The following is a 16,280-nucleotide window of genomic DNA, read 5'->3' as shown; positions in this document are numbered from 1 at the left end:
TGATGGGGATGTTGGACGACTATTTCACAGACCAATTTATTCTTCATGTACTGTAGGCCATAAACATACAGTTATTCCACAGCTTTTAAGATTTATACATTTATCAATATAGTGGGAGATTAGAACATCTGCAGTACATTGGTGTAAAATGCTGAAACAAACACCCACAAAGACTTTCAATCAGAAGGAGCCTACTGTGTCAAATACATGACTATCACTACAACTTATAACTCAGCTACCATATGTCCATAAACCTTATTCAACCTTTGTCCACATGAATTCCTTCCTTTGGTGTTCTCATCCTACAGATTTTCCAATGAACACTTGTCAGGTCTCCCTTGTAAAAGAGGTCTTCTGACCTCAATGGGTCTTTCCTGGATAAATAAAGGTTCAATAAAAAACACATATTAACAATGTAGAAACTATTGTATTGTATGTAAATCTGTTTATTGCAAGAAGACCCCTGGGAGCAAAATATGACTGAATCCCTCCTAAACACAGAGTACTAAGAGAGACTACGTTAACCAGAGGCCCTCACGAAAGAAAATGGGGATTTACAAACAATTCCAAAGACATGACCGTAAAATGACATTGGTTCTTGTTGAAAACTATTAGGGAAGCAGGCCTACATTCTAAATACTGTATTTTTCCAAATAAATATGTTTGTCATAAGTTATTTAAACATTGTTTATAATAGCCTATATTCCCTTTTGATATGAACAGTATAACATAATCAAAACAGTGCCTTTTGATCATGAAATACCTTAATTAAAATGTACACACGAAAATAACCAGACTTATTATGAAGAGACATGCAGACTAACAGAAAATTCCTCTTCTGTTCACTTAAAAGTACCCAAACTGTTTTCTATGTGCCAAAATCAATAATCTTATTGTCTTACTCCCCCATTGAAAATGTACAAATACTTATACAACAAACTCTGAGTCTGAGGACCATTCATGTGGCTACAAAGCATCAAAAAGATATCGGACTGGTCCTTTAATCCGGTAACCATGGCAATCCTCATAAAAGTAAGCCATAGTAGACATTCTCAGTTAGCACATCTCCACTTTTGGTTTGAACACATGCTGTGGATACAAAGCACTGATACAAAGTGGCAATACCGTTGTTGACAAAATATGTTACTGTTTTGGCTTAAATACATTAACACATCCACAATTGTTGTTGGTTTGAGGCCTTAACTAAATACCTGAGCCTGTGTTCACAAAACGTTTCAGAGTAGGGGTGCCGATCTAGAATCAGTTTAGTCTGTTAGCTCATAATGAATACCATTATTTGGACAGCTGGGACCTGATCCTAGATCAGCACTTCTACTCTGAGACTCTGTGAATACGGGGCCTGGGATATTACAAGAGTTTAAGAAGCACTGTTTTAAGAATAGATATGTTGTGCGAGTGCAAAAGGTTTGCTTGCTAGAAACTGACACCGTTATTACTAAGAGATATCAAATCTAGTTCAATGGCTCCCAAATTAAATTTACTTGAATGCCCTCTGGTGGCTAAACCAGTCTAGTTAATGTGCCATGTACGGCATCTGCCAAGGTGTTAATTTTTACAATATACAAATGCTGCAATATATACTATATTTGAAATAAGAACTAAACAAAACTTATAAATTAGAAAGTTCTATATTCTTAAATATAATCAACAGAGTCAGTTTTCCCATATTTAGATGATATAACTGGTACACTGAATCTCAATAACATAGAAACAAGAACACAAAGCATTCCATTTAGAACTGGATCCACATTTTTGTCTGATACCGATAGAGCAGACATGATCTGTGAATAAATTAACCCATAAATAAATTAATCATGATTATGTCTGCTCAGTAACAGTATTTTTCATGGTCCTCCTAGGGAATTCGATAAATAACACCCACACAAAAACCTACTTGCACGCGCATGTGTGTGTGCAGACACACACACACAAACACACACACACACACACACACACACACACTTCAATCCAGCTATATCTCGACAGTGTACTTTCTTACATCACTTACTATTCTAAAAATACTTATTTTCCTTAAGTAGAAATGTTGTACTCAACTGAGTAGAAACTATTCTACTATTGAGTAGAAAGTATTCTACTATTGTACAAGGTTCTATAGCCTAAAAGGGTCTTAAGTTCAGTAGTTACAGTTACATACAACTAGATGCTGTACAACAGAAACATATTATATAATGTATCTCTGTTCAATAAAGTGACGGTGCTGGATTTCAACTCCAGGGATATCCCTTATTTACAATAATTTTGGGATATATTGGGGAAAATATATATCCCACATATATTTGGATATATTTGGAGAGAATATAACTCAAGAGAAACTGTACTGTACATAAATATTTCTTACTGCAAATAGAACAGATTAATATGAACTCTCCCTTACGGCGTAAAGCTAAAGGAATAGACTCACGATTAGCACGCCATGCTTTCTTACACTTTGCGAGAAGTAATGGCTGGCATGAGAGCATCACTGGTTGGTCAAGTCACTACAGTGCACTCTGCTAAAACAAAAATGTCCTCCTCTTCTTTGATTCTTGCCGCTTCACCGAATGGTTGAAAAACCGAACCAGTCTAAGTGAGAGCGATATGTCGATAAACTTCTCCATGTCAATATTCTCTTCAAATATGTACAGCCAGCACACATGGAATCCTGTCGCACATCCATCCTAACTTAAAACACCTTAAACAATATGTATAATATTTATATCCAAACTGTACAAAGAGTAAGAAAATAACCCAATCCTATTGGCTATCAATCGCCGTTAGCCAATCATCTTCTCTCAGTCAGTTAGCAGCTTATACATCGACGTTGATGATAATACAGTTTAGTTTATCCAAACCAATGTCTTCAGTTTACCTGGCAACAGAAAGCTAACAGGAAGCAGTCACTACTACTTCCTGTTTGGTTGACCTTTGACCTCACCATGTTCTAATGGGACATTCTCTTACACCTTCTCTTCTCCAGCCAAAAACAGCCAAACTCAAATCTCCGTTCATCTTTCGCTTGTATTGCACCAAAGATAAATTAAATAACTATTATTTCAAGATAAACATCCACTCGAGGGTTGCGCGAGCAGACAGGGGGCAAAGACCTGTGGCAAAGACATCCTCCGGGAGCGAAAGCAGGAGGAGGAGGAGGAGGAAGAGAACGATGATCAGAGGATCTCGCGGCACATGGGCAGGTTGACGAAGATGAAGACATTGAACTCGATGAGGACGGAGAAACACACGAAGACGGCGTACATGAGGAGACAGGTCAGACCCAGTCGACGGTCCAGAGTCCATTTGTTTAAGTGGACGCCCAGCACCTGAGGACAGAGGAAGAGAGGAGTAGGGAAAGGAGAGCGAGAGTAAACATAGTGCACTACATTTCTGTGTGCTTCATAGATAGACCATAGAGAGGGATAGGTTATAGGAGGTATTCTACGTAGGTTACAGGTGAAAATATTAGCCCAACACACTGGTTTATAGACAGTTGTTTTAAAATAATGTTGAAGCTAGTATTGGGGTTAGGCTGATCCGAGTACAGCCTGTACTCACTGTGAGGAACACTGAGGCCAGGAGCAGCGCAACAGAGAAGATCAATCCTCTACTGTTCAGAGAGATCTGAAGAGGACACAGAACCACGTGATCAGCTATCAGCCAGTTATCAGTCAACTCTGCTCTAAGCCTGTCTACAATGTTGGGCAATAGTCAAATAAAAACATGGGTGATAGCAGGAATACTCACTGTTGATCCATAGTCAATGCAGAGGGTCTGTAAAAGCCAGGGCAGACCCAGGCCCACCAGAATATCAAACACATTACTGCCTATAGAGTTAGAGATGGCCATGTCTCCCAGACCTAGACAGAAAAGAAAAATCTATCGTAATATATTGTATTATAACACCGTACTTTGTGTGTGAAGTATTGTAGTTCAATATCTCTGTGTAACCATATAAAAAGACGAGAGTTGTGGGGTTGGTTTTGATGGAGTGGTCTCCGTGTGTGTCTCTCCCTACTGTACCTTGGCGTGCCACGATGAGGCTGGCCATGCAGTCTGGAACACTAGTCCCCGCCGCCAGGAACGTGATGCCCATGATGACATCAGGGATGCCAAGCGTGTACCCAATCACAGTCACCTATAGTCAATGACAACATGGCAGTCGTATCATTAGAATTGTAACCAAGGCTAGAATGGAACCGTCACACATAGCATTTTTTTGCAAGACAAATACCAGACCTCAACCCTGTATTCCCGTTTGAGATGACAGCTGGAGTCAAGGCTAATATGACATTTAGTAAATAAAGGTTGAATAAGAACTCACCATCCAGACCATGATGTAGGAGAAGCCAGCTATCCACATGGTGGAGGTGACGAAGGACACCATGAACCATCTCTCCCAGCGTGGCTTGGCACAGTTAGGGATGGTTAAGAAGAGGAGCAGGCACAGAGGCCAGCACAGCAACCACTTCATCTTGTTACACACTCCCGCTGGAGGACAGGGAGAGGGAAAGGGAAAGGGAGAGAGACAGTGAGAGAGAGACGGAGAGAGAGAGAGACAGAGAGAGCGAGAGAGAGAGAAAATGAGTGTCAGTGAATTTAAATGTGTAAAACATAGAATAAAGAAAATAGGCAGATAACATGATCACACACCTGGTGGTCTGTGAGGGACCAGAGGTCCTTCGTCCTCCTCCTCCTCTTCCTCCTCTCCTCCATCGTTCTCATTATTGTCATTATCCTCGTTCTCCGTCTCATTCTCCGTCTCCAGGACCTCCTGACCTCCGCATCTCCCGTTCAGCCCTCTCTCGGCCCCGCCCGTCCTGCCGTTCTCCAGACCCCGCCTCTCCGGAGCCCTGGCGGCTGCAGAGTCTGAGTCTCCGTTGGTGATGTGTTGGTTGACCCTGGTCTCACTGGTGTTGATCACCCTCTGTCTCTGCACACACACACAATACAGTGTCAATGAGAGAGTGTGTGTGTGTGTGTGTGTGTGTGTGTGTGTGTGTGTGTGTGTGTGTGTGTGTGAGGAGGTGGGGGGGTGTAAGTGTCCAATTCATACGTGTGTGTGAGTGTCTGTGTTACCCTAATCTTACCTCATTGATTAGCATGCGTGAAGCCATGGTGAGTCGTGTCCTGGGAGAGAAGTGACTGGTGATCATGATCCTCATGCCAGCCTCAGAGAAGGACAGCTGGTGGGGGTAGGCTGACAGTAGCTCATCCACCATCAGCACACTGGGCTTACACTGGAAGTTAGCTATGGGGACAGACACAAAATGGCCGCCTGGTTATTTCTTCTCTAATAGTTTATCAATGAGAGAAGGAGAGCTGGTGGGGGTAGGCTGACAGTAGCACATCCACCATCAGCACACTGGGCTTACACTGGAAGTTAGCTATGAGGATAGTCACAAAATGGCTACTGTTATCACTAACAGACTGGTGACACATTAAACTAATACATACAAATGTGTGTACCGTCCACTTAAAGGGATACTTCAGGATTTTGGCAATGAAGCCCTTTATCTACTTCCCCAGAGTCAGATTAACTGTTGTCTCTCAGGATCATGATGTACTCCTGAGTGGCGCAGTGGTCTAAGGCACTGCATCGCAGTGCTAACTGTGACACTAGATCCTGGTTCGAATCCAGGCTCTGTCGCAGCCGGCCGCGACCGGGAGACTCATGGGCGGCGCACAATTGGCCCAGCGTCGTCCAGGGTAGGGGAGGGAATGGCTGGCAGGGATGTAGCTCAGTTGATAGAGCATGGCGTTTGCAATGCCAGGGTTGTGGGTTCGATTCCCACGGGGGGCCAGTATAAAAAAATATGTATTCACTAACTGTAAATCGCTCTGGATAAGAGCGTCTGCTAAATGACTCAAATGTAAATGTAATGTAAAAATGTCTCTGTGTCCAGTATGAAGGAAGTTGGAGGTAGTTTCACGAGCCATTGCTAACTAGCATTAGCGCAATGAGCTAACACTAGTTAGCAATTGCGCTAGCGCTCGTTAGCAACTTCCATCAAACTGCACGCAGAGACATAAAAATGGTACCCATAAGTTCATCTGACTCTTGGGAAGTAGATAAAGGGCCTCGCCAAAATCCCGAAGTATCCCTTTAACTCTCCATATCTGAAGATTGATGACCCATGAAACTGAGATACTACAATAGTTCATTTTTCAGTGGAACCACCACAACTATCAAAATCATTTCACTGTAAACTGTATTTCTCTGTATTATACCACAGAAGGTCACACTTTATTTGGATAGTTCAGATAGTTTGTTGATAGTATGACTATCTGTTGATAAGCAACTGCTTGCTAAAGTTACGGTTAGGTTTAGAATAAGGGTTAGGGTAAGGGTTAAGGTAAAGGGTTAAGGTTAAGGTTAGTAGATAGTTAGTTGAGCTGTTACTGATAGTCTGTAGATAGTCCATCTGTAGATGCTCTAAAGACTATCTAAATAAAGTGTTGCCCCACAGAAGCCTGATAATGTGATGTCATATCTGTGTGCCACCAGCTTAGGTACCTTTCTTGAGCAGGACAGCGGTGGCATCACAGGTGACGTTGTCCTCCAGGTCAGTGCTGCCCGTCAGACCGTTGGCCAGACTCACGGAACTCTTCTTCCGCCGGTCAAAGTAGCGCCTCGCTCGGCCGTTAAACCTACATACACAAGTGATGAAAATTCAGTTCAGAGATAATGATAATTGAGTTGAAAGTATACAAGAGTTTACAAAAGTATGCAGACTTTCCTGTGAGTAACAGTGTAATACATTTGCCTCTGATTGTACAGTATCTAAATGACTTAGGATAGATGAATAGTTCTTGGTCCAGATGGGAAGTGGGTGTGTGATAATGTGACCACCAGATGATGATCATACTCACTTCATGATTATAATGTAGAAGAGGTACATCACGTTCAGGACTAGAGACTCCCACCTTCAATACAATATAGAATAGAATGAATCCAACGTTATTGTCCATGTGTTACAGCGAACAATGGAAATGTGTCTTCTGCTCTGTTCTCAAGCCCTCAACCCTAGACGGCACACATTACACGTACAGTTGAGACGAGCACAGGATAATCTATTCAAAATACACCACCGGAGAGACTTATCAACTGATTATCAAGCAGCTGAATATCAAGAGAAATACATTTTGACATACCATGTAACCTCCCCGTCGTAGATAAACTGTGAGGAGAAAGAGAGGGATTGATAATATTTAGGAAAAGGGAGAGATGTGACAACACAATCTCCCTGCATTTCCAGTACTGATTATTAAAGCAATGCTATATCTATGTTCACCACCAGAGGGCATGCCCACTCCAGAGCCTTTCTCCATGACAGAACCAGGACAAAAATACCTGTTACTCAACATCTGATTCATTACAGTCTAACTCAGCCAATGTCAAGTGGAAAAATACAGTACTTTTCTTTTTGCAATGACGCATGTGGATGTATGTGCTGTGTGATTATGCTTCATTCTAAAAGCCTAACATACATATAATTGCAGTTTGGTATTTGTTGTCATGATTGTTGCCCTGGAGGCAGCTCTGCAGAGTGGTCACTAGCTGGCACAGCCACAAAGTCATCAAATCTGATTTTAAACCTAACCTTAACCACACTGCTAACCTTAAATTAACACCAAATAGATAATTTGTCTTTTCATTAATTTTTACGATATAGACCACATTGACTTTGCAGCTGTCCTATCTAGGGGACAGATCGAAATGTACTGGGGGAAGGGGCTGGTCCCCCCCCAAAAAATGCCCCCCCCAACATAAAAAACATATTTTTACATGACCCTCCCCTTGTACTGTAAAATAAATCGAACACCCTCCCCCCTCATAGAATTAACTCTAAATAATGTTTACGACCTAAGATCAAAATACCTGTAGCCACTGTGTGTTTTTAAATGTGGATATGGACTTTGCCACTTCAGCATGCTTTAGTGGCACAGTCGATGCCACACAGGGCTACGGGCCAGAAGGTTGAGGGTTCGCCGACCACCACAGACGAGCTCACTCTCCCTGCCTGTTTCATTACACTACGATCAGAGCCGGCTGCAGACAATGATCAGCTAAAGGGAAATCAGATTTTCAACATTTTGATGCCATATTTATATTAATGCAATGGATTTTCCACCAACAGGATTCTGTGCCAATGCACCAAACAACTAATAAACAAAGCATACCGACTTCGGGCACTTCAAAATCATGGTTTGTGTTTTCAACACCACAATAAATAGACTATGTCAATCTCGACAAACAGAAAATACATCCCTCCCTAGCTTGTAGGCATTCCCAGTATCGAAGGCTTGGCTTGACAATCTCCGAATGTCATTAAACTTTTTGGTGCTTTGTAACAGATGTCTATTTCCATTCATCAATTGGCCGCTGCACAGTTTGGATTGATTGATTTAATTTGTCAAAAAAATATATACATATATACACAAATATTTTTTTTAAGTGACCAGGATTGCACAATAAAGTCGGGGACTTATTTCCATTATGGTCCCTATTTTTTAAAACATAAATACATGTACAATTACATTGATAGAGACAAAAAAATGCTCAACCTCCAGATGAGTATGATGGTGGAGTTTAAGTACAATTCTTACAAGTTTGTTTGGCTGCTAGTTTATTCTTTAGATGTTTGGGGCTGCTGGTGAACCATGATGTGCAGGAATAATCAAAGTGACACTGGACTAGCGCATTTGCCAGAGTCTTTCGGGTGTCTATAGCTAGGTTTCAATCCAATTGGTGACAGATTTTTATGCAAATATTCTAAAATCTTCATAAAAACAATGTGCCATTTCAGAGTTTCCTTTAGGAAAATTTGGCAGCAGACAACATGACAGGGAAGATTTTAATTTACTGGACATTTGCGAATTTTAACGGACATCCATATGCATTCAGATCCAACCTGGCGCCATCAATAAACAAGGAATGTTGGCCAAATGAGCCACATTTACGTGTCCTTAAAAACAGCTATAACAAATTACAAAAATGCTATTTCTTGTGTTTCGATGTGTAGCATATGCAAAACCTTATTTTTTTATTGGTTTTTAGGCTAATTCCTAAAATAATAATTGTCAACCTCACGGTTCAGCTGTCAGAGATTTTAACACAAAATGTATCAGGGCATTGCATGCATAGGCCTATAGACTTAGGTGTCCACTGTATAATATTAATATTTTAATAAATAAATAAATAAATAAATAAATAATATATATATATATATATATATATATATATATATATATACACACACAGTGGGGAGAACAAGTATTTGATACACTGCCAATTTTGCAGGTTTTCCTACTTACAAAGCATGTAGAGGTCTGTAATTTTTATCATAGTTACACTTCAACTGTGAGAGACGGAATCTAAAACAAAAATCCAGAAAATCACATTGTATGATTTTTAAGTAAATAATTTGCATTTTATTGCATGTCATAAGTATTTGATACATCAGAAAAGCAGAACTTAATATTTGGTACAGAAACCTTTGTTTGCAATTACAGAGATCATACGTTTCCTGTAGGTCTTGATCAGGTTTGCACACACTGCAGCGGGGTTTTTGGCCCACTCCTCCATACAGACCTTCTCCAGATCCTTCAGGTTTCGGGGCTGTTGCTGGGCAATACGGACTTTCAGCTCCCTCCAAAGATTTTCTATTGGTTTCAGGTCTGGAGACTGGCTAGGCCACTCCAGAACCTTGAGATGCTTCTTACGGAGCCACTCCTTAGTTGCCCTGGCTGTGTGTTTTGGGTCATTGTCATGCTGGAAGACCCAGCCACAACCCATCTTCAATGCTCTTACTGAGGGAAGGAGGTTGATGGCCAAGATCTCGCGATACATGGCCCCATCCATCCTCCCGTCAATACGGTGCAGTCATCCTGTCCCCTTTGCAGAAAAGCATCCCCAAAGAATGATGTTTCCACCTCCATGCTTCACAGTTGGGATGGTGTTCTTGGGGTTGTACTCATCCTTCTTCTTCCTCCAAACACGGCGAGTGGAGTTTAGACCAAAAAGCTCTATTTTTGTCTCATCAGACCACATGACCTTCTCCCATTCCTCCTCTGGATCATCCAGATGGTCATTGGCAAACTTCAGACGGGCCTGGACATGCGCTGGCTTGAGCAGGGGGACCTTGCGTGCGCTACAGGATTTTAATCCATGATCGCGTAGTGTGTTACTAATGGTTTTCTTTGAGACTGTGGTCCCAGCTCTCTTCAGGTCATTGACCAGTTCCTGCCGTGTAGTTCTGGGCTGATCCCTCACCTTCCTCATGATCATTGATGCAGTTAATACAGGTAATGAGTGGAGAACAGGAGGGCTTCTTAAAGAAAAACTAACAGGTCTGTGAGAGACGGAATTCTTACTGGTTGGTAGGTGATCAAATACTTATGTCAGGCAATAAAATGCAAATTAATTACTTAAAAATCATACAATGTGATTTTCTGGATTTTTTGTTTTAGATTCCGTCTCTCACAGTTTAAGTGTACCTATGATAAAAATTACAGACCTCTACATGCTTTGTAAGTAGGAAAACCTGCAAAATCGGCAGTGTATCAAATACTTGTTCTCCCCACTGTATATATATATATAGCCTATATAAAGGAAGAGAAGCTTAGGCCTAACCCCAGAGAGATAGAGATGCATTTATTTATGTCAGATGGCTACTGCGTCTTCTATACAGATATAGGCGTACAGAAGGAGGCTAATTCGGGAATTTTCGATCAGACTATTTTGTATAAAGATAAGCATTATACCGTTAGATTATAGGAGTAACTCTGGTAGGCCTAAAACATTCTTCCTCACCGCAAGTTCAACTGTCAGAGTCAGTTGGAGAGCCGGGGCACACTGCCTTCATATCATAGGCCTGCAGTAGCTAAAGGTTAATAATAGCCACACCACACCAAACCTTCACAAATGTTTCTAAACTTTATTAGGGTAATATCAAAAGTAAGTTAAGCCATTGTTTATAGGGAAAATACGAGCAGAAGAAGGAATGTAAACCAGGGGGGAAAAAACGCACTACCCTCCCCTCTGCCCCCCCCCAAAACGCACTACCCTCCCCTCTGCCCCCCCCAAAAAACACACAACCCTCCCCAAAGCAAAATAAATACGTTTGACAACCCTCCCCTATTTTGAACCACCCATCCCCCCAGTCAATTTCAATCTGTCCCTAGCGGAAATCGCTCAGTTCTGCCTCCGGGGCAAAATTCATGACAATAAATGTAAACCTGCATTATAATAACACCGTGTATGGTTCAGTGTAATGTGGATGTCCTTTATCTATGTCAGTCAGACCCAGTGTTGTGTTAATTGGGAGGAGTGATGTGTGATGAGTCTGTCTGCACATCAGAGCAGGGTTATCAGACAGACTGGTCCAGCTGATGTTCTGTCTCGAGCTAAACTCTCTCTACCAGACAGACTGGTCCAGCTGATGTTCGTTCTCTCTCTCTCTCTCTCTCTCTCTCTCTGTAAGGCAGGGAGAACTCAGGTGTTGGCACACTGCTTGTGTGTGTATCCGTGCGTGTGTGTGTGTGTGTATCCGTGCGTGTATCTGTGCGTATCTGTGCGTGTGTGTGTGTATGTAGTTGGCCACTTACTGCAATGAGGGCAGCGATAGAGAGCGTGTAGTAGGCGGAGTCTCTGAGTAGTGTCCAATGGGAGAGCTTCACAGCCTGACAGATGGAGAGAAGACAAACAGACAGACAGACAGACAGACAGACAGGAGACACAAAAAGACACAGCATTATTACATTGATAATCTGCAGTCAAGTATACCCTCATGATAGCACTTTATATTGCTTGCGGTTCGGCACAACAATAGCAATTATAGCTCCAGCTCCCTCATAAGCATACCGAGATACACGAAGAGCTCGAGTTGACCTGAATAGATCACACTACGTACAAAAGACAAGTAGGCAGCACTCACCTACTCCAAAAAGGTGTTGGTGTATCCATTGATTTTACATAATGATATGCAGCACAGGCAGCCTACCACACAGTGACTAATGCATTATAGAACCTGCATTTATTTAGCATGCAAATCAACCCACACACACTACTACAGTGAAACACATATCTTCCTTAGAGAAACACAGTCAAGCCCTAGCCTAGTCCCAGATCTGTTTGTGCTGTAGAGCAAACTCCTATAGTCATGTCATGCTAGACAGCACCAACAGATCTGGGATCAGGCTATCCAAACTGTAAAACACATAATATCTTCCTATGAGAAACACATAGCCAAAGCCTGGTCCCAGATCTGTTTGTGCTTTAGAGCCACAATAGACCATAGGAGTTAGCAAGATGGTACAAACTGATCTGGGACCAGGCCAAACTCTACTAGATCAACAATAGTAATACACTGTTTCCTGGCAGTTTTAAGATGACTTTACATTAATACACTGTTTCCTGGCAGTAGGCCTTTACTTCATTACATAATGAAGTAAAGGCCTGCACCCTATTCCCTATATAGTGAACTACTTTTGACCAGGGCCCATGGTCAAGACTAGTGCACTATGTAGGGAATAGGGTGCCATTTGGGACTTATCCTATGTATTTATTCAAGTCCTTATTTTTTTTTTTACAGTGAGCTTATCCTTCGTTCCATGTGAGCCCTGTCATGTAATGTTATGTCAAATGATTCCATCAGTGAATATATCCTGTTTGACTCAGGCTTACCACAGCATGGTGCAGGGATATGGACAGGGAGAATACATGTTACAGTAGGCCAGTAAGGCAGGCTATGGCTGTACAGATGTGATACTGTAAACGCACATATGGTCATTTCATATTCATTATTTATGGTGTACTGTACGTGCAAATGTATATGTACTGAATTTGTATACAGTATGGAGAATACGTTATTATGGTTATTCTTGGACAACAGATATGGACACTGTATGTAGCCCATATTTACGGTACCAGTCAAAAGTTTGGACACACCTACTCATTCAAGGGTTTTTATTTATTTTTTTACTATTTCCTACATTGTAGAATAATAGTGAAGACCTCAACACTGAAATAACACATATGGAATCATGTAGTAACCAAAAAAGTGTTAAACAAATTGAAATATATGTTATATTTGAGATACTTCAAATAGCCACCCTTTGCCTTGATGACAGCTTTGCGCACTCTTGGCATTCTCTCAACCAGCTTCACCTGGAATGCTTTTCCAACAGTCTTGAAGGAGTTCCCACATATGCTGAGCACTTGTTGGCTGCTTTTCCTTCACTCTGCTGTCCGACTCATCAAAAACCATCTCAAATGGGTTGAGGTCGGGGGATTGTGGAGGCCAGGTCATCTGAATTAGTACTCCATCACTCTCCTTCTTGGTAAAAAAGCCCTTACACAGCCTGGAGGTGTGTTGGGTCATTGTCCTGTTGAAAAACAAATGATAGTCCCACTAAGCCCAAACCAGATGGGATGGCGTATCGCTGCATAATGCTGTGGTAGCCATGCTGGTTAAGTGTGCCGTGAATTCTAAATAAATCACAGACAGTGTCACCAGCAAAGCACCCCCACACCATAACACCTCCTCCTCCATGCTTTACAGTGGGAACTACACATGCGGAGATCATCTGTTCACCCAGACACATTGGTTGGAACCAAAAATCTCAAATTTGGACTCTTTTCAACAGGTCTAATGTCCATTGCTCGTGTTTCTTGGCCCAAGCAGGTCTCTTCTTCTTATTGGTGTCCATTAGTAGTGGTTTCTTTGCAGCAATTATACCATGAAGGCCTGATTCACACAGTCTCCTCTGAACAGTTGATGTTGAGATGTGTCTGTTACTTGAACTCTGTGAAGCATTTATTTGGGCTGCAATTTTTGAGGCTGGTAACTCTAATGAACTTATCCTCTGCAGCTGAGGTACCTCTGGGTCTTCCATTCCTGTGGTGGTCCTCATGAGAGCCAGTTTCATCATAGCGCCTGATGGTGTTTGTGACTGAACTTGAAGAAACGTACAAAAATGTTCTTGAAATTTTCCGGATTTACTGACCTGGAAAGTTGTTTCTCATTGCTTATTTGAGCTGTTCTTGCCATAATATGGACTTTGTCTTTTACCAAATAGGGCTATCTTCTGTATACCCCCCCCTACCTTGTCACAACACAACTGATTGGCTCAAACGCATTAAGAAGGAAAGAAATTCCACAAATTAACTTTTAAGAAGGCACACCTGTTAATTGAAATGCATTCCAGGTGACTACCTGGCACCTCCGTACCTTCAGGCTCTGATCAGTCCCTACACCCAAACGAGGGCATTGCGTTCATCCACCTCTGGCCTGCTGGCTCCCCTACCTCTGCGGAAGCATAGTTCCCGCTCAGCCCAGTCAAAACTGTTCGCTGCTCTGGCACCCCAATGGTGGAACAAGCTCCCTCACGACGCCAGGACAGCGGAGTCACTCACCACCTTCCGGAGACATTTGAAACCCCACCTCTTTAAGGAATACCTGGGATAGGATAAAGTAATCCTTCTACCCCCCCCTTACCCCAACCCCCCCCCCCCCCCCCAAAAAAAAATAAAATATACATTGTAAAGTGGTTGTCCCACTAGCTAGATGGTGAATGCACCAATTTGTAAGTCGCTCTGGATAAGAGCGTCTGCTAAATGACGTAAATGTAAATGAAGCTGGTTGAGAGAATGCCAAGAGTGTACAAAGCTGTCATCAAGGCAAAGGGTGGCTATTTGAAGAATCTCAAATATAAAATATATTTTGATTTGTTTAACACCTTTTTGGTTACTGCATGATTCCATATGTGTTATTTCATAGTTTTGATGTCTTCACTATTATTCTACAATGTAAAAAATAGTAAAAAATGAAGAAAAACCCTTGAATGAGTAGGTGTGTCCAAACCTTTGACTGGTAGTGTAGATATGTATACACTGTACTGAGATATACTATCAAGTCAAAAATACCAAGAAGTCATTCAGGGACCATGCTTTTATAATATGATATAACACCATGACACGATACCTGGCCAGCAAAGATCCCACACACTCCGATGATGCAGAGGATGTTGAAGACTGCTGATCCCACAATGGTCCCCACACCCACATCTCCTTTAGTGACGAAGACACCTGCGGAGAGGACACATACACACACACACACACACACACACACACACACACACACACACACACACACACACACAGTATGACACAGAACCTTTTCCTTGTATAACAAGCAGTCTACTCAGACAAATTCTGATGTCTCTAGTCTTAGCGCGCTGTGTGTGTGTATGTGTGTCCTCTGTGTGTGTGTGTGTGTGTGTGTGTGTGTGTGTGTGTGTGTGTGTGTGTGTGTGTGTGTGTGTGTGTGTGTGTGTGTGTGTGTGTAGCGGCCCTGGATGACTGGATGCGATACATTGACAGTGACATCAAACAACTGCCCCCAGCTGTCACAACACATATAAACAGCTCAGCCATGTCAAAGGACTAAATTAAACTAGAGTCTAATTCTAAAACCTTCTCTGTTTACAGTAAATACAACGTCATACACTGTCTACTAAACCACAACAGTCTGCTTCTAATCTACAGTGTTATCAAAAGCGGCAATCTAAAATACTGACGTCAGTGCATTGCTTCTCATCAGCCTTCATCCATGTTTATTTCACGTCTATTTATTGGCTTAACAAGATCACATGTAATATGTTGATAATACCTGTACATGCTCCTCTTCTACTGGGTCGTGTGTGTGTGTGTGAGCGTGTGTCCATGCTAGTGAGTAAGTATGTGTATTGTATGCGTCCGTGTGTGTGTGTGTTACCTATGACAGAGGTGAAGAGTTCAGGGGCGGAGCTTCCAGCTGCCATAAAGGTTGCCCCTGCTACATCCTCACTGAGATGAAGACGCTACAGAGAGAGAGAGAGAGAGAGAGTGAGAGGGAGGGAGGGAGGGAGGGAGGGAGGGAGGAGGGAGGGAGGGAGGGAGGGAGAGAGTGAGTGAGAGAGAGAGAGAGAGAGAGAGAGGAGAGAGAGAGTGAGAGAAAGGGAGAGAGAGAGAGAGAGATAGAAAGAGAGAGAGATAGAAAGAGAGAGAGAGAAGTAATAGATAGACAAAAGCAGAACAAGTTGAGTCTTGTCATCAGAAGCTTCACAGTGTAACACTGTAATAAGAAAAGTCAACATGTGTGATGCAAGTGGCACAGGATCCAATATGTCATTGAGAAGAATACCACAGCCTAACCCTTGACCTTGAACTGAACTACGACCCTAACACACAGAATGACAAACTGCAACATAAGTACATCTCA

The 16,280-nt window shown here is 42.1% G+C and overlaps 1 protein-coding gene across 1 annotated transcript in view; it reads right to left on the bottom strand.

Moving 5' to 3' along the window:
- Window positions 1–504: 504 nt before the first annotated feature.
- The window catches only part of LOC311113340 (sodium/potassium/calcium exchanger 3-like), a gene marked incomplete at its 5' end in the record, with an annotated part of 47,423 nt that continues 31,647 nt past the window's right edge, over window positions 505–16,280 (bottom strand). The window contains 13 exons of the mRNA XM_084156557.1: window positions 505–3,341; window positions 3,574–3,639; window positions 3,763–3,875; window positions 4,039–4,153; window positions 4,340–4,506; window positions 4,669–4,948; window positions 5,106–5,266; window positions 6,533–6,666; window positions 6,889–6,942; window positions 7,171–7,196; window positions 11,626–11,700; window positions 15,003–15,106; window positions 15,795–15,879. Coding sequence (XP_084012683.1) covers window positions 3,189–3,341; window positions 3,574–3,639; window positions 3,763–3,875; window positions 4,039–4,153; window positions 4,340–4,506; window positions 4,669–4,948; window positions 5,106–5,266; window positions 6,533–6,666; window positions 6,889–6,942; window positions 7,171–7,196; window positions 11,626–11,700; window positions 15,003–15,106; window positions 15,795–15,879 — 1,533 coding nt within the window. The 3' untranslated portion in view covers window positions 505–3,188. The remainder of the gene's footprint in view (window positions 3,342–3,573; window positions 3,640–3,762; window positions 3,876–4,038; window positions 4,154–4,339; window positions 4,507–4,668; window positions 4,949–5,105; window positions 5,267–6,532; window positions 6,667–6,888; window positions 6,943–7,170; window positions 7,197–11,625; window positions 11,701–15,002; window positions 15,107–15,794; window positions 15,880–16,280) is intronic.

This window comes from Coregonus lavaretus, assembly GCF_964263955.1.
Source record: "Coregonus lavaretus genome assembly, chromosome: 40".
Taxonomy (NCBI): domain Eukaryota; kingdom Metazoa; phylum Chordata; class Actinopteri; order Salmoniformes; family Salmonidae; genus Coregonus; species Coregonus lavaretus.
The sequence above is the reverse complement of the archived record's forward strand: the minus strand, read 5'-3'. Positions and strand labels throughout refer to the sequence as shown.